Source organism: Scyliorhinus canicula, chromosome 14 (genome assembly GCF_902713615.1).
Source record: "Scyliorhinus canicula chromosome 14, sScyCan1.1, whole genome shotgun sequence".
NCBI lineage: Eukaryota > Metazoa > Chordata > Chondrichthyes > Carcharhiniformes > Scyliorhinidae > Scyliorhinus > Scyliorhinus canicula.
Window position 1 is genome coordinate 10,577,849 of NC_052159.1, and position 17,813 is coordinate 10,595,661.

The window sequence follows — 17,813 nt, forward strand, 5'->3', positions numbered from 1 at the left end:
ACCCGCCCAGGCAGCAACTTAGCTTTGAAAAGATCGGGACGCCGTTTTTAAATTGATAATCAACCTGTTTAGAGCGCCGCTGGTGTAGTGGTATCATGCACGATTCCCATTCTAGGGCGGCACGATAGCACAGTGGTTAGCACCATTGCTTCACAGCTCCAGGGTCCCAGGTTCGATTCCTGGCTGGGGTCACTGTCTGTGCGGAGTCTGCATGTTCACCCCGTGTCTGGGTGGGTTTCCTCCGGGTGCTCCGGTTTCCTCCCACAAGTCCAAAGACGTGCAGGCTAGGTGAATTGGACATTCTGAATTCTCCCTTTGTGTACCTGAACAGGTTCTGGTGTATGACAACTAAAGACTTTTCACCAGTAACCTCATTGCAGTGTTAATGTAAGGCTACTGGTAACATTAATAAAGACTAATATAATTATTTGGCCAAGTTTCGAACTTACCTTCCTGAACCATTGAAGCCCTAGGTTGGGACTTGTACCTAGAGTTTCTGATTCAGAGGCCTACGCACTGTGCCACAAGGTAACACGTTTCTCTTTACATGTGCTCAAGGTACCCAATCAATGCCCTCAACGTTGACGATACAATTAACATACCATTAACGCTGGGTGCCACTTGTTGACCCCCACCAGACACTTGTTTCAAAAGCGGGGATGAAACTCTTATCTTATCAACTCAGAAATGTCCAGTAGGAAGCTGAGACCAGGATAAACATTTGGTATATCCTTCTGGAGAGCATCATGCTCCTAGTCTATTATGTCTGTTTGTCTCTGTTTTTTGCTGCAAATGAACAGTTTATGAGGAAAGAGAGAGAAAGCCAATTCTATAATATTCAAGAAATAAGATGTCATGGCTGTCGTAAAGCAATTTCTTACAGCCTGAAGGTATTGCTGACTGGGATATTTTCTCACTGGAATAGACAGCTCTCTGCGACGCCAGCTTCGTTGTGAGTGCAGACACTGAGCGACGATGGACAAGGTGACCAGGCGGTGGGCGGGGGGAATAATAGCCAAATCTGATCCAGATCGCCAACAACTTGCATTTATATAGCACCCTTTTAACTTTGGGCACTTTGGGAATATTAACAAACAGCATGTGACACTGAGGCATCTAGGGAGAGGTACAACCTGCGGTGCCCACACCTTGCCTATAATGGGAGGTCTCGGGCCTGAGGGGGGAGTGTTGGCCACCGCTCACTTTGTGTTTTTAAAGTGCGTTCTGTTTGGTTTAACTCCCACCAGTACATATTTGATGTCAAAAAGGATGTGGACGAAGTGTTAATCTGCCTGCAGCAGAAAGATGTCCGTTACAATCGGAAGCAGGGCAAGGGCGAGAAGCTCTCCATGGGGTTCGAGGTGTACAGGGTAAGATCTTTTGAATAGTCTCTTCTGAATGGTGAAGGAAACCGGGTCTGAAATATCTCCAGTGAATTCTTAAACATGGCGCTAAAGGTGCCCTGTGGCATTATTCCTGATGGAGACCCAGCGCCCATTAAGATGCCAAATGGGGTCAGTGGAGAGGTACCAATGTAAAGATACAAGTCATATGGTGGCATTGTAGTTATGCTTTATACATTAATATGTAATAACACAACACATGATATTGAAGCAGGCAGGAAGGGTATTGAGGAGCAGATCTGATATTTGAGGAGATCAGGGGCTGGTTTAGCACAGGGCTAAAGAGCTGGCTTTTAAAGCAGACCAAGGCAGGCCAGCAGCACGGTTCAATTCCCGTACCAGCCTCCCCGAACAGGCGCCGGAATGTGGCTTTTCACAGTAACTTCATTTGAAGCCTACTTGTGACAATGAGCGATTTTCATTTCATTTTTTCATTTTCAACTGCCCCTTGCCTCAGCTTTACTGCTGGTTGTGTTCAGAGTAACGGCTGCACTCCCTCCGATGTTGCTCGAATCAGTCCTTGAACACATTAGTGCCCTTCTCTCTCAGAACCTTTAACAGAAGTTTGAGACATCCTCAAGGATGGGCACTCCAGGTAGAACACATTGACGATTAATGCATCGGAATATTTTTTAATACATTTTATTTATTCGTAGACCTTTCTGATCGGGTAATGTTCTTTTTTTACATTATTATTATTTATTTTTATATATTATGCAAACAAACGAGCAATGGACCTCAAACAATTTTCCATCTGGATAATAATAAAGCGAATATCACACTAGATTATCACATCATTGGATCAGTTACCCAGAGACCTGGGGCTGGATTCTCCGCCCCGCCACATTTCTGTTTCACCCGGCCGGCGGGATGCTCCGTTACGCCAGCTGGCCAATAGGGTTTCCCATTGTGGGGCAGCCCCATTCCGTCGGGAAACCCCCGGGCTTTTGGCAAAACAGAGCATCCCGCCGTCGGAGAATCCAGCCCCTGGAGGTAATGATCTCGTGACAGATCGAATCCCACCATGACACTGGAAGAATTAAATTTGGTCAATTCAAGTTCATTTGGGGAAACGAGGCGAGAAACCGTGAAACTACCGGTTTTTGTAAACCCCCATCCGGTTCACTAATTTCCTATCAGGTGCAGAAATCTGCCATCGTTACCTGGTCTGGCCCACATGCGGCTCCAGACAGGTTTTCCCATGTGACCCTTATCACCAACAAACCGGGGAGAGCTTCGACTGGGTTCAATTTGAATTATGGTCTGTATTGCTGATTCAGCCAATATCTGTACTGACCTCTGCTCACCGGAATTCTGAACCCTCCCATGGGTGCAAACACCGTTTCCACCATCTACACACGCATTACCACCTGATCTGGGGGCCGGTTTAGCTCGGTTGGCTGCACAGCTGTTTCCTGAAGCAGAGCGAGGCCAATGGCGGGGGTTCAGTTCCGGAGAATCGGCGGGCCGGCCCGGGGCCAGAGAGCCGGCGAATCCCCCGACCGGTGCCGCGCCAACCACGCCGGCGCCAATGGCGCCGATTCTCCGCTCTGCGATTCCATCCTGCCGTCAGAGCAACGTGGCACGATTTGCGTGGCGCCGCGGCGATTCTCCAACCCGGCGGGGGGTTGGAGAATCCCGCCCTACTTCTAAGAGAGAGAATTCGCTACCCCAGAGTGCGGTGGATGCTGGGACACTGAATAAATTGAAATGAAAATTTGAAAATCGCTTATTGTCACAAGTAGGCTTCAAGTGAAGTTACTGTGAAAAGCCCCTAGTCGCCACATTCCGGCTCCTCTTCGGGGAGGCTGGTACTGGTACAGTAAGGAGGAGTTAGGCAGATTTTTCTTTGATAATGGGTTGAAGGGTTATGGAAAATGGGCAGGATGGTGGAGTTGAGGCCAGGATGTGATCAGCCATGATCGAATGGCGGAGCAGACTCGATGGGCCAACTGGCCTAATTCTGCTCCTATATCTTATTTTATAAGGTGCCCAATATTGACCACTAGGCAAGAGCTGTGTGTGAAAATCTCAAAGAGGAATAAAAATGGTTTGTGCCACATCACCTTGTTTAGATGTTACCCACATCCTTGAACCCAGAGTGACAACATCATCACCTGAAACAGGAAGGACAATTATGGAGCACCTTTGATGCTCCTGCTGCATCCTAAAGTACTGAACAGTCAGATTGGTACAATTTAGGAGGCCAATTTGTGCACAGCAAGCTCCCACAAACAGAAACCTGGTTTATTTATGTTGGTTGAAGGATAAATATTGGTCCAGGACATTGATGGGAAAAATTCCCCTGCTCTTCAAAATAGATCTTTCACCTGAGAGGACAGATGGGGGGCGGAATTCTCCGCAAGGCTCGACGTCATCGTGAAACCCGGAGAGGTTCACAACGGTGTCGGAAGCCTCTCCCGGCCCAATATTCTCCCCTCCCCGGGGGGGATAGAAGGGCCGTACCGGGAAACTTGGCTGCCGGGCCTTGTCCCTGGCTTCAAGGCCCGGCGTGCCAAGAATGACGCCGCCGTGGCGCCCAATGACGTCAGCCGCGCATGCGCGGGTTGGAGAGTTCAAACCCGCGCATGCGCGGTTGCCGTCATTCCCCTCAGCCGCCCCGCAAGACGTGGCGGCTTGATCTTGCGGGGCGGCGGAGGGGAAAGAGTGCGTCCCCCTGAGACGCCGGCCCGACGATCGGTGAGCACCGATCGCGGGCCCGTCCCCTCCCGAGCACGGTCGTGGTGCTCGATGCCCGACCCGCCCCCCACAGGCCCCACACTTACCTGGCGCGCCATGTTCACGACGGCAGCGACCAGGTGTGGTTGCCGCCGTTGTGAACAGGTCGGGAACGGCAGGCCGCTCGGTCCATCCGGGCCGGTTCACGGCGGCCCGCGTTCCTCCGAGCGGCGTGTCGCAAAACCGGACACGCCATTTTGGGGGGCGGGGTGGGAGAATAGCGGGAGGTGCGCGAGCTGACCTCCCGCTATTCTCCCACCCATCGTGGTTGCGGAGAATCGCGCCCGGGATCTTTGATTTAACAGCTCTTCTGAAGACCGCACCCCCAAGAGAGCAGCACTCCCTCAGTACTGCCATCGGTACATCAGCCTAGATTTTGCACTCCGGCACCTGACGTGAGAATTGATCTCCTAACCGTCTGACTCCAAGGCGAGAATGCCACCCACACTGCGCATGGCTAATCTATCCTGATAACTTATTCTTTTTGCTCTATTGATTTTGAAGTGAATTGGCTTTGACAGGTTGAGCTGAATCGTAACTACAGGATGCACACCATTCAGCAGAAGGTGGCCAGCTCTGTCTACATCAACTCCAAGACCATCTTCCTGCGGGAACAGCTCCCTCAGGGCCGTTATATCGTCGTCGCAACCACCTTCGAGCCAGGCATACAGGGCGAGTTCTTACTGAGGGTCTTCACCGATGTGCCATCAAACTTCAGGTAAGACCTTGAGTGTAAGTGAACTCCTGTGAAGAGCATGCCTTGAGGTGCTGGAAGAGGTGAGATTAGAATGCTGCTCTTCTGGACAGCAGGAGACTCCTTCCTCTCTGTTGGCTGTGTGGATTTGCATGTTTCACTCTTCTAAGCCCCCGTCCACATTCCCTGTCGCTTTCCATTCATGCTCAAATGATTCAGCTGCCTCACGCCTGCATTTCACAATGTTTTCCCTACACTTCGCCACCTTACAACCTTCCTCCTCTCTTTCCCTCTTTTGATCTTTACTCAATGAGTTTGTTGACGTACTGGAGAAAGTGCAGGAAAGACTTGCAAGGATTTTGTCAGAATTGACGAGCTGGAGCGATTCAAAGAGCCTGAAGCCTCTGAAGAAGAAAGGACCAGGAGGGAACCTGATGGAGATCTTTAAAAGGGTGAACCGTTAGAGAGGGTGCAGAGGTGATTCACCAGGGTGTTGCCTGGACTGGAGCATTTCATCTATGAAGAGAGGCTGGTTAGGCTGGGGTTGTTTTCCCTGGAGCAGAGAAGGCTGAGGGGGGACCTCATTGAGGGACATCGATAGGGTAAATAGGAAGGATCTCCCCTTAGTGGAAGAGTCAATAACAGGGGGCGTAGATTGAAGATAAGGGGGGCAGGAGATTCAGAGGGGATTTGAGGGAAAACCTTTTCACCCAGAAGGTGATGGGAATCTGGAACTCACTGCCTCAAAGGGTGATAGAGGAGGGAACCCTCACGACATTTAAGAAGCATTTAGATGGGCACTTGACACACCATCGCATACAAGGCTGTAGACCAAGTGCTGGAAAATGGGCTTAGAGTAGATAGGTGTTTGATGGCTGGAGCTGACAAGATGGGCCGAAGGGCTTCTTTCTGTGTTGTAAAACTCTTGTGACTCTAAAATGATGAAAGGGTTGGGTAGGGTTTGTTGAGACCACATCTGGAATACGGTGTGCAGTTTAGTTCTCCACGTTTAAGGAAAACATATACTTGTATTGGAGGCAGTACAGTAAAGTTGGGATGAGAAGGTTGTCCTATGATGAGAGTCTGAATAAGCTGAGCCTTTATTCTCTCGAGTTTAGAAGAATGAGGGGTGATCTAATTGACAGGATTGTGAAGAGGCTTGACAGGAAGGACACTGAGAGATTGTTTCTGGGGAATCTAGAACACAGGGTCACAGACTCAGGACAAGGAGTCAATCATTTACTACTGACATGATGAGAAATTTCTTCACTCATCAGTGATGAGAATCTTCACCATAGAGGGTAGTGGATGTTTCAGGAAACAGAGGTAGTGGACAACACGGTGGATCAGTGGTTAGCACTGCTGCCTCCCGGCGCCGGGGTCCCTGGTTCGATCCCGGCTCTGGGTCACTGTCCGTGTGGAGTTTTCACATTCTCCCCATGTTTACGTGGGTTTCGCCCCCACAACCCAAAGATGCGCAGGGTAGGATCGAACACGCTAAATTTCCCCCTAATTGGAAAAATGAATTGGGTGCTCTAAATTTTTTAAAAAATGGAAACAGAGGTAGTACAAGTAATCTGTATTTGTTGGTATTAGAGATAGAGTATAGTTTTGAGTGAGTTTAATTTTGTGTTCCTGTGTTAGAAAGGGTTGAAACATCAGTTAGATTCATGTTCAACAAAGGTGCCTGCATGTCTGTGGGTTTTAGTTTCATTTCAAACCGTGTCTGTATTGTGAGCTTATGACTTGAAAATAAACAAGTGTGAAAGAAAGTCTAGGCTGTTGCACAGCAACCAGGGGCCACTTTTGGTTAGAAATAATGTTTGAGTTTAGCTTTAAACTGGACCCAGTAGCAGTTGGAACTGGGTAACTGGAGAAGAAGCAGCTCTCACAGAAACTGCGAGAAGAAGAGAGGCAGGACAATGGAGTAAAGGCAAGAAAACAAGTTCCAGAATCTAAAGAACAAATAGTTCCAGAAACCAGGGAATGAAAAGAGAAGTCCCAGGAAGATTGAAGTCAAAAGGACAAAAAGATCTGGACAAGGTACTGTTCATCAAAGTTAAAGAAAGGTGAAGGGAAGCGTCTCCCAGTTAAAGTCAGAGGTGAAAGGTGCAGACTTGGCGAGATTGCCTAGCGGGACTCCAGACTTCTGAAGTAATTATAATGTTGGTGATACCTTAATGCAGCCTGAGAAGCAGTCGTGTTCTGTTGGAATGACTAGATGCCTGAGAGATTATGTGGAAGCTTGATTGCAAGTGGCATTTCAAGGCAAAGGAATACTGAAAGGAGAGATTGAAATCCTGGAAGTGGATCCTTGGTGAAGGCATCCGAGAGAAAGCGTTGTGGAGAAGATTCTAAGGTGTACCTTTTTGAGAGTGGAGTTTGGAAACACTCGAGTTTCAGAGACCACTTGGCTCACACTGTGATAATTATTTGTGGGATTTGATAAGAGATGTACAGAAGTTATTTTGGGTGGTATCTGCCACTTTGTTTCAGAACGTGGTGCGTCAGACCACAGTTGGCCTGCTGGTTTACATGGACTGTGCATTTACTGAGATGCTTCTATCCTTAAAAATCTGTTCACATTTGTGAAGGTGTCAGTGTGGTGAAGGAGCATTGCATTATGGGCAAGCGTTTCACGTTCAATAAATGTTCTATTCTTTTGTTAAACATTAATTGGCAGTCCTGTGACTGTTCATCCATGTTTCTAAAAATAAAGTAAAAATTACGGTCTATTGAACCAAGTTCCATTCTGGGACCTTCCTGTGTCATAGTAACATCAACTGGGATCATAGTGGAGAGGCATGTGGCGCAGTGGATAGCACTGGGACTGCGGCGCTGAGGACCCGGGTTCGAATCCCGGCCCTGGGTCACTGTCTGTGCGGAGTTTGCATATGATTCTCCCCATGTCTGTGTGGGTTTCACCCCCACAATCCAAAGATGTGCAGGTTAGGTAGATTGGCCATGCTAAATAGTCTCTTAATTGGAAAAACAAATAAAATAATTGGGCACTCTAAATTTAAAAAAAAATAAAATTAAAATAAATTTAAAAACTGGGATCGTAGCGAATATATTGAACGCTGGGATGGACAGATTTTCGATCTCGGGGAATTCTGGGATATGGGAAGTGGGCGGGAAAATGGAGTTGAAGCCCAAGATCGGCCATGATCGCAGTGAATAATGTAGCAGACCCGACGGGCCGAATGGTCTATTCCTGTTCTTGGTCTCGGGCAGGTGAAGGGAATTTATTTCCATTTGTGGGTAAGTCCAGAGCGGGCGTGGGCGGCCGGGGGGGGGGGGGGGGGGTCAGGAATAGAAAATGGTCACCAATGGACGAAACAGAGCATTTAAAAGGAATTTTTGTTTTGCTAAAGAATATAACGGGAATGTGGAATTTGCTTTGATGTGGAGAGCTGCAAGCAGCATCAATGTATTGAAGGAGAAGCTTGATGCCTGATTTGAAGGAAACGGGAATCGAGAAAGTGATGAGTGTGGATGAGCTTAATGTGGAGAATAAAGACTGGCGCAGGCCGCTGTGGGCTGAATGGGTTGTTTCCGTGTTGGGAATTCTGTGAAATCCTTCCTGCACTGCTGCACATTGTTTGCTTTATATTTGCTGCTGTGATCATTAGCCTAACGTGCATGGAGTGATAGGGTGGAGGTACTGGCACGGGAAATGGTGGTGGCATTGGCAGCATGGCTGATGGTGGGTCATTGGTGAATGCGATGTGGTGATGGTGGTGATGCCATGGTGATGGTGACATGGTGGCATTGTCTCCAACGAGCGATCAGGACCATTCAGGGAAATAATCTGTACATTGCCGTCTTCCCCTTCCCTGTTTCCAGAGTCCCAGACATGGCTGCCCTTTCCTTGGGCAACTCAACAAGTGACCATTCTTCAAATGGCTCAAGTTGCTTTTTGGTGTTGGGGAGAAGCTGTCACAGCTCTACACCTCCCGCGATCCTGTCCCGTGGCGGGGGCCACGGGTACACGGATTTGGGAACAGCAGTAACATTGATTTCCTGCCTTCTTCTCGCGGGAGGTGGGGGGGGGGGGGCAACAGAAGCTTGGGATTCCCTCCTCTATACTCTTCCCTCACTCCTCACCCAACCATGATGGCCCTGGAACCTCTTTAATCTCTAGAAACCTACCCAGAAAATGTCCAGCTCTTCCATCAATTCTTCATTTACCACAGAATGGGATCGATGGGCTGAATGCTCCCCCTGTGCAATAATGACACTCATAGGCTGGAGCTTCAGAATTCATCTCTGGTATTATTCACTTGTCTGCTTTATTGAGCTCTCTGAGATCTGAGAATATCTCCCTGTCTCATTTCTCTTCTATCCATTTTTCACTGCTATTCTTTTCTTTCTGTCACTCCATCTCATGCACCCTCTTTCTCACACGTGTGCCCCCACCTTACCCACTTGCGCTCTCTCTCTTCCTCTTCCCTTTTGCTCTCTGTTTCTTTCCCTCTCTCCCTCCCCTTTCTCTTTTCTCTCTCTTTTCCCTCTGCTCTCTCTTTCCCTTCTCGCTCCTTCCCCCCCACTATCCCTCCCCTCTTCTCCCTCTTCCCCCCCTTTCTCTCTTTTCCCCTTCTCTCTCTTTCCTCCTCTCTCTTTCCCTTCTCTCTCTTTCCCCCTTTCTCTCTCTTCCCCCCTCTCTCTATCTCTCTTTTCCCTCTCTCTCTTTTCCCCTCTTTTTCTCTCTTTCCCTCTTTCTCTCTCTTTCCCCTCTTTCTCTCTCTCTCCCTCTCTCCCTTCCCCCCCCCCCCGCTCTCTCCCTCTCCCTCTCAGGGCTAAATCACTGGCTTTGAAAGCAGACCAAGGCAGGCCAGCAGCATGGTTCAATTCCCATACCAGCCTCCCCGAACAGGCGCCGGAATGTGGCGACTAGGGGCTTTTCACAGTAACTTCATTGAAACCTACCTGTGACAATAAGTGATTTTCATTTTCATTCTTCCCCCCCCGCTCTCTCTTCTCCCCCCCCCCTCTCTCTTTCCTCTCTCTCTTTCCTCTCGCTCTCGCTTTCCCTCTTTCTCTCTCTTTCCCCTCTTTCTCTCCCTCTCTCCCTCTCTCTCTGTCTTCTCCCTGCTCTCTCTTCCACCCCCCTCTCTCTCTTTCTCCTCTCTCTGTCTCCCCCCCCCCCCCCCCCCCCTCTCTTCTCCCCCTCCTTCTCTCCCTCTCTCTGATTGCCTTCTACATCTGTCTCACTGTGTCTTTAGAACGGTTAATCTTTGTCTGGGTGCACTCTCATTGCTACAGCCACGGCCACTCCCAGCATAAACCTTCCTCGGTAAGCTATAAGTGCACTTTGTAAGCTGCACCCTGACACTCCTACATACTTCCACCTGTGTAAACCGAACACCAAGATCCAAATGATAAATCACCATGATAAAGATTAACATCACAGAGCATCAAGGTATAGTCTCCCGCTCCAATCCATATCCTGTTCTGGTGTGTGCGACAATATTATTTAATTTGGTTTATGAAGTTTGTGTTGGAGATTTTCCCTGTGTGGCCTGATGCAGTTGGAATCACTCACCTTTGGTTGGTAGTGTGAATTTAAAGGGCTACCCATTACGATGGAGGCCCTCAGTTGTACAAGTTACTTTAATTTCCAACCTATGCTCCTTGTTGTGTTTGTTTTCTTTTACTTGTGGTGGCCTTCACAGGGAGCTGACCCTTAACGAGCCGCCTCGTACATGCTGGTCTGGGATGTGTGGACACCCCAGCGTGGTGACGCAAGTTCACGTGGTCTCTGCGAGTGGATTGGCCCAACAGGACGGCACAACAGGTATCGTGCGCGATGTCTCCCCTTAACGCTGAGCTGTGACCGAGATCTCAAATCATGGTGCACCCCCCCCAACCTTCGCCCCTTGACATTCAAAGGCGGAATCCCCCATTATCAACATCCATTGACCAGAAATTGAACTGGACCGGCCATATAAGTAGTGTGACTTCAAGAACAGGTCAGAAGCTGGGAATCCTGCGGCGAGGAACTCGCCTCCTGACTGCCCAAATCCTGTCTACCATCGGCAAGGCACAAGTCAGGAATGTAATGGAATACTTGCCACTTACCTGGATGAGTGCAGCTCCAACAGCACTCAAGGGGCTTGACATCATCCAGGGCAAAGCAATTAATTGGCACCCCACCCACCACCTTAAACATCTTTCCCTCCACCACTAAAGCACAGTGGCAGCTGTGTGTACCAACTACAGGATGCACTGCGGCATGTCACCAAGTGTCCTTCAATAGCATCTGCCAAACCCGCCACCTCGATTACCTAGAACGACAAGGGCAGCAGATACATGGGAACACCAGCACCTACACGTTCCCTGCCTTGGAAATATATCGCCGTTCCCTCACTGGAACTCCCTTCCTAACAGCACTGTGGGCGTACCTGCCCCAGAGGGGCGGCAGTGTTTTGCCCCACCACCTTCCCGAGAGCAATTAGGGATGGACGATAAATGTTGGCCCAGATAGCAACGCCCACATCCTGTTAAAACTCTTTAAAGCAATGTTGCTAACTCTAGTTACATTGGTGTATTCCCAGAGGATTCACCACATGGCCAAAATCCTCTTCGAGCCCCATTTCCAATATTTTTATAACCAACAAATATTAATATTGAATGAATGGCAAATGGTAATTAACCATAACCCACGAGGGACCAAAGGAATCTCTCTGTGTTAGAGAGAGGCAATCGGTCATAGAGAGAGGCAATCGGTCATATATAGTTGTGTAGTTATAGATGCAGCTGGCATGGTGCAAGGCAAGGAGGTAGACCTCCATGAACTATCACAGTGGGTAGCGATGGTTGCACCTGCACCGTTGGCATAATTCTGCATCGCACAATTGTCACCTCGCCAACTGAGCTGACCGACAACCACTCATCAATTCATCGCTTTAAAGAAAAATGTTTTTAACTGCCTTTTTTATGATTTATTTTCTTGCTTGGCGGTATCCTTGGAGATTCATTCCTAACGGCTCCGGGACAATCGCGGGGCGCTGGCAATACTGCAGGTGGCATCACGCGTGGCCACACACCGTCAGCGCCGGCCCTAGGGTTGCTGGCACCCCGGGCAAGCTGAATTTCGGCGCCCTTCGGGGGGGCGGGGGGGGGGGGCGGCGGAGGGGGGGGCCGGAGGGGGGGAGGGGGGGCCGGAGGGGGGGGGGCGGGGGGGGGCGGGGGGGGGGGCGGGGAGGGGTGCGGGGAGGGGGGGGGGCGGCGGAGGGGGGGGGCGGGGAGGGGGGGGGTGGCGGAGGGGGGGGCGGGGTGGGGGGGGGGCGGAGGGGGCCCGAGGGGGGGGGGCGGCCGGAGTGACCACCGGCGAGCCTGGATCCATCCTCCATGTTTGTGCGGGGCGGCCTGAGGGAGGGCGGACACCGCGCATGCGCTGGTTGCACCGGCCCAACTGCACATGCGCGAGACCCGCACTCCTTGATGGCGCCCCCTAGCACATGGCGCCCCGGACGACTGCCCGAGTTGCCGGTACCTTGAGCCGGCCCTGCACACCGTCAAGTCAATGGTTAAGGCAGGAATAGTGAGGGGAAACTTAGGTTTCATCACGAAAGGGAGTAATTGGAGGGATTGCGGAGAGAGACGATGGCATTGTGGTAATGTCACTGGCACCAGCAATCCAGAGGTCCAGGCTAACACTCTGGAGGCTTTGGGATCAAACCCCACCACTGCAGCTGGTGGAAGTTAATGTCAATGAAAAAGTGTCTGGAATTGGAAGCTAGCCTCCGTAATGGGAACTATCATCGATTGTTGTAAAATCCTATCTGCCTCCTTTAGGGAAGGAAATCTGCCTGGTCTGGCCTAATTGTGACTTCACATCCACAGCAAAATGGTTGACACTTAGCTGCTCTCTGTTCAAGGGCAGTAAGGAATGGGTAACAATTTCTGGCTTTGCCCATGATGCCCACATCCCATGATGTCTGACAAAAGATTTGGAGGTTGGGGGGGGGGGGGGGACGGCCGTGGTTGAGTCACCACTTCCACCCACTGAGTGATAATCCACCATTGCCCATTTTCCGTCCCAATAGAATGAGCATTGAGCAGCTTCTATAAGGGGTAAGGGTGCCATTCACTGGATGTTGGAGCCCTTCCCATGATACCAAAACAGTGAACATTGCTTCAAGTTAAACCACGTCAGTAGATAATTCTGTTGCTCTGAACACAATCTCACATTGGAATGGATACCTAAGTCGGGAGGTCAATGGAGGATAATCTCCTCGGTTAATGTAATTAGCAGAGGAGCAGGCTGGGGCTCCTCTTCGAATGTGTAGTGTTTCTCGTTCACCCTAATTCGCCCAAAGGTGGGCACAAGGTCCAAAGGGATTTTAAGTGTCATTTATATTTGGTGAAATAGAACATACAGTGCAGAAGGAGGCCATTCGGCCCATCGAGTCTGCACCAACCCACTTAAGCCCTCACTTCCACCCTATCCCCGTAACCCAATAACCCCTCCTAAACTGTTTTGGTCACTGAGGGCAATTTATCATGGCCAATCCACTTAACCTGCACGTGCACCCGGAGGAAACCCACGCAGACACGGGGAGAACGTGCAGACAGTGACCCAGCAGGGAATCGAACCTGGGACCCTGGCACTGTGAAGCCACAGTGCTACCCACTTGTGCTACCGCGCTGCAATCAGATGTTTTGCCATTTTCATTAAAAAAAACATTGTGATGCACTGCCAACCTGGTAACCTGGCAGTGCCATCTAGGTGTCAGCCTGGCAATGCCAGGGTTCCCAGGTGTCAGACTGGCAAGGGATCAGGCCCAGGGGTGTCCTGTCCTTATGAGGTGGGGTGCGAGCGGATGGGGCGGGGGGCGTGCTGGCTGGATAGCCCCCTTATAGGTGACATTGGGGTTCCCTTATGTTGGGGTGGGGGGGGGGGGGGGGGGGGGGGGGGGGCTCGAGAGTTCGGTGCACCATTTTAAAATCTCTTCCTGCATTGAGGAGCTCTGGTGCAGGAAATGATACAAAGTGCGGCCTTGGGGGTCATTCCCTGCTGGGACTCCAAAATGCAACAGAAATGCCGTTAGATCGCGGAGCCATTCCCGCTGCTACGAGCAGTGGGAACGCCCCCTCTAGTCCCACCCAGAACAGACTCCATTGTTTTTTTTGGTTGGATCGCCCCCACAGATAGTTTGGAGAAGTTGGAATGGTTTTCTTATGAAAATTGAAGTTTGGGATGTAGCAGAGGTTCCTCAAAACCAGGAGGCATACAAACCCGGGGAAACCCGCAGGAACGGCCATATCTGTGGAAAGCGACGTATTTGGTAGGTCTACCTGCTGCCAATGGTTGGTATCCAATTGGCCAGTAAAAGGCCCAATGAGACTATCTGTGAGAGGCCAACTGGCTAAATGTAGCAGACGAGGGGCAGGCATCTATTTCCCAATGGTGACTTTAGTCTTTCACTATCACTGGAAAAGCAGCGTTTGTCACTAAAACCTGAATGGCCATTGGATATGTTGCCATTGCGCCACAGGAGGAGGTTTTAGGTCACGTGTAGGCCAGACCAGGTAAGCAGCAGCAGATTTCCTTCCCTAAAGCAGCATTAGCAGATGGGTTTCCTAATTGATGAGAGGAGCTTTCAGTTCCAGATTTATTCATTGAATTTTACTTCCACCAGGTGCCGTGGGTGGGATTTGAACCCACGCCCCCAGAGCATGAGCCTCCGGATTTCCAGTCTATAGTGATATTGCCACTACGCAGCCATCTCCCAGAATGTTTGCGAGAATGTTTCTTTAAGCCAGCACCGGAATCATGCAATGATCCAGGAGGCCATTCGACCCATTGCATCTGTGCTGGTTCTTTAGTAGAGCTATTCAATTAGTCTCACTTCCCTCCACCCAGTAAATATCTTCCCTTCACTGTAATCAATGGATAAATATTTGAAGTGGGAAAAGCTGATCAAAAAGCAATGGGGTGTATGGGAAATGGCCCCCCGGGAAATGGGACAGGAGTGGCAAAGAAATGAAATGGAGCCACTCTGATTGCCGTGGGGATACCTTCCTTCGTGGAGCGTCTTCAGCCGAGTAAAATGTCCCAAAGACCCCCCCCCCCCCCACAGGAGAATTAGCAACCAAAACATTGCTGACCAAAGAGTACAAGCTCGGCCAAAGAGGTAGGTTTGAAGGAGAGTCTTCAAGGAGGAGTGGGAGGTGGAGCGGTAATTCCAGCTTTGGCAGCTGTAGGTATGGCCACCAATGGGGGAGGGATTAAAATCGGACGTGCGCAAGGATCCAGAGCTGAAGGGGCACAGAGATCTCAGAGGGTTGGAGGAGATTGCAGAGATAGGGAGGGGGTGAGGCCATGGAGGGGGTTTTGCTCGTACAGAAGATGACGTGTGAATGGAACTCGGTGACTTATAATAATTTCAAACACTCAACAACCCCCTCCCACAACCCCAAGTCCTTGTGGTGCAGTGGGAGAGGCTTTATAATTGTGCTCTCAGGGTTGTGGCTGTTTGGTAAAGTTGGGAATGTTTTAATGACCTCTGCCATTGTCCAGGTGCTGATCCCTACGTCATCATCCGATGTGGGAGAGAAAAGGTGAGATCGCCCATCCACAAGAACACAGTGAATCCCGAGTTCAACGTCAAGGGAATCTTCTACAGGAAGGATCCCAAAAAGCCCATTCACATCGAGGTGAGAATGAGTCGGTGTGCACCATCTGAGAACTGTACCCATCCTTCCCAAGACGTAGATTTCGGGATGCCGTGGGCATCTTGCCCGTACGGCCCAATGCCCAGGTGAGGGCTGGTGCCAGATTTCCAAAGGCCAGAATGTGCACAGAATCTGGGCAGAGAAGGAGTCCATCGTGCCCCTCACCAGTTAGTCCCCCCCTCCCCATCCCACTAATCATCCATGCCCACTCGACCCCACCTCCACCTGCTACCAGCTATAACATCTTGGCTGGTGACCCCCTGAAGTCAGCCTTGGGGACCATCAAAGCCCCTCTCTCATGTGTTCTCCAGAACTGTCACCCCACCCTGACCGAGCTTCCTTCACGTGGTGTACAGCAGAAGAAGATCTTGGCATCGTCATCTTTTACCCTGGTTGGCTTATCTGAAACCATCCGTCGTTCTTTTTATTGACCGGCGGGTCATTGTTAAGAGAATCCGTGCCCATATACCCAGGGTTCTGTGCCTACTGCCACTCTGTTGGCCATGCCTCCGGGGGTGGGGGTGGGGTGGGGGCGGGGTGGGGGGTAGTTCTCTCGTCTCTGGGTCAGAAGGTTGTGGGCCCAAACACAAAGACGCTGAGGGAGTGCCAGACTGTCAGAGGTGCTGTCCCCCAGATAGGACATCAAACCTAGGCACATTCTCCCCACTCTGGTGGACGCAAAATATCCCATGGCACTATTTTTAACGGCAGGAGATTTCTCCCTGCAATTAATTTTTTTTATTTAGAGGACCCAATTATTGTTTTTGAAATTAAGGGGCAATTGAGCGAGGCTAATACACCTGCCCTGCAAATCTTTGGATCGTGGGGGGGTGAGACCCACGCAGACATGGGGAGAACATGCAAACTTCACACGGGACAGTGACCCGGGGCCGGGATCCGATCCCGGGTCCTCGGCACCGCGAAGCAGCAGTGCTAACCACTGCGCCACCATGCCGCCCCCCCCCCCCCCCCCACTGCAATTATTAACACAAATGCGGTGAAGATTTAAAGAACACATCGTGAGGTTTCGAAATATTCTCTGACTCTCGGCCTGAAATCAACAAAAGGGATTTCAGGGCCCGTTCTCTGCAAACAAAAGGAATATGTTCAAGCTTTGCACCTTTTCTGAATTACCTGGGAGCTTGGAGAACCTATAGTAACCCAGTACTGTCGCTATGACGTCTCAGCTGATCAGAGTCAATTTGTCAACCTATCAGCATCTTTTTCTACTGTCAGATAAATTGTTGAGATTGTCTGAAATTTGGCATTCCTGTGTTGGTTCTGATGAGTGCAAAATGAAAAACTTCAGCAGGATTCAAATGGATGTAAATTTAGTTATATATTTTTTTTGGTTTCTTCTAGATCTGGAACAACAACGTCATGAGTGACCAGTTCCTTGGTCAAGTGACTGTGATCGCTGACCCCAGTGACCTCCAGCCACACCACACCCTTCACCTGAGAGACAAGGGCAACCGACAGGACAATGACCTGTCTGGCACCATTAGCCTGAAGATCAGCAGCAGCCACGAACTGGTCGGCATTTAAACTCTGAAACACTTGCCACTGTCGGGAAGATGGAAGATTCGAGTCAGGGTTTGGCCAGGTCCACACGAGGACATGCAGATAAGAAATTTTAGGAACAGGGAAAAGGCTCTTGGGACGCAAGGCCTGCCCCCTAAAACTGACTCGTCATTGCACCGTACTCCTGAAACCCTTTCCTTTTGGGAGTCTTGTTCCTTGATACCGGGGCCACTTTGGGGAGGCTAGCCCGGCAGATATTATTCCGCACAAATTCTGTATGACGTTACTTCTCGCCTTAACGCCCCCCCCCCCCCCCCCCCCCCCCCAAATCATGAAGACCACTAACCGCATGCTCCCCCCCACAGTTACTCTGCTAGATTGAAACTAATTCCTAAAGATGTCCTGCTCACTCGATGCCCGGCTGAATTGACAAAACAAACAAACAAAGAAAAGTACAGCACAGGAACAGGCCCTTCGGCCCTCCAAGCCTGTGCCGACCATGCTGCCCGTCTAAACTAAAATGTTCTGCACTTCCGGGGGTCCGTATCCCTCTATTCCCATCCTGTTCATGTATTTGTCAAGGTGCCCCTTAAACGTCACTATGGTCCCTGCTTCCACCACCTCCTCCGACAGCGACACTGGACATGAAGGCCAGGTTTGCGTTCCCTGGCCTGTGCCAAATTATCTGCTCTCCTGTAGTTCGACTCGACCCCTGTGTGTTCAGCACTAACACCCCCCAAATCCCTCCCCTCATCAAAGGGAAGTTGGTGAGA

The 17,813-nt window shown here is 50.3% G+C and overlaps 1 protein-coding gene across 1 annotated transcript in view; it reads left to right on the plus strand.

Moving 5' to 3' along the window:
- The window catches only part of LOC119977511 (calpain-5-like), a 117,750-nt gene extending 100,394 nt beyond the window's left edge, over window positions 1-17,356 (plus strand). Inside the window, exons 9-13 of the mRNA XM_038818550.1 lie at window positions 1,248-1,370; window positions 4,664-4,860; window positions 10,512-10,633; window positions 15,365-15,501; window positions 16,882-17,356. Coding sequence (XP_038674478.1) covers window positions 1,248-1,370; window positions 4,664-4,860; window positions 10,512-10,633; window positions 15,365-15,501; window positions 16,882-17,064 — 762 coding nt within the window. The 3' untranslated portion in view covers window positions 17,065-17,356. The remainder of the gene's footprint in view (window positions 1-1,247; window positions 1,371-4,663; window positions 4,861-10,511; window positions 10,634-15,364; window positions 15,502-16,881) is intronic.
- Window positions 17,357-17,813: the final 457 nt, after the last annotated feature.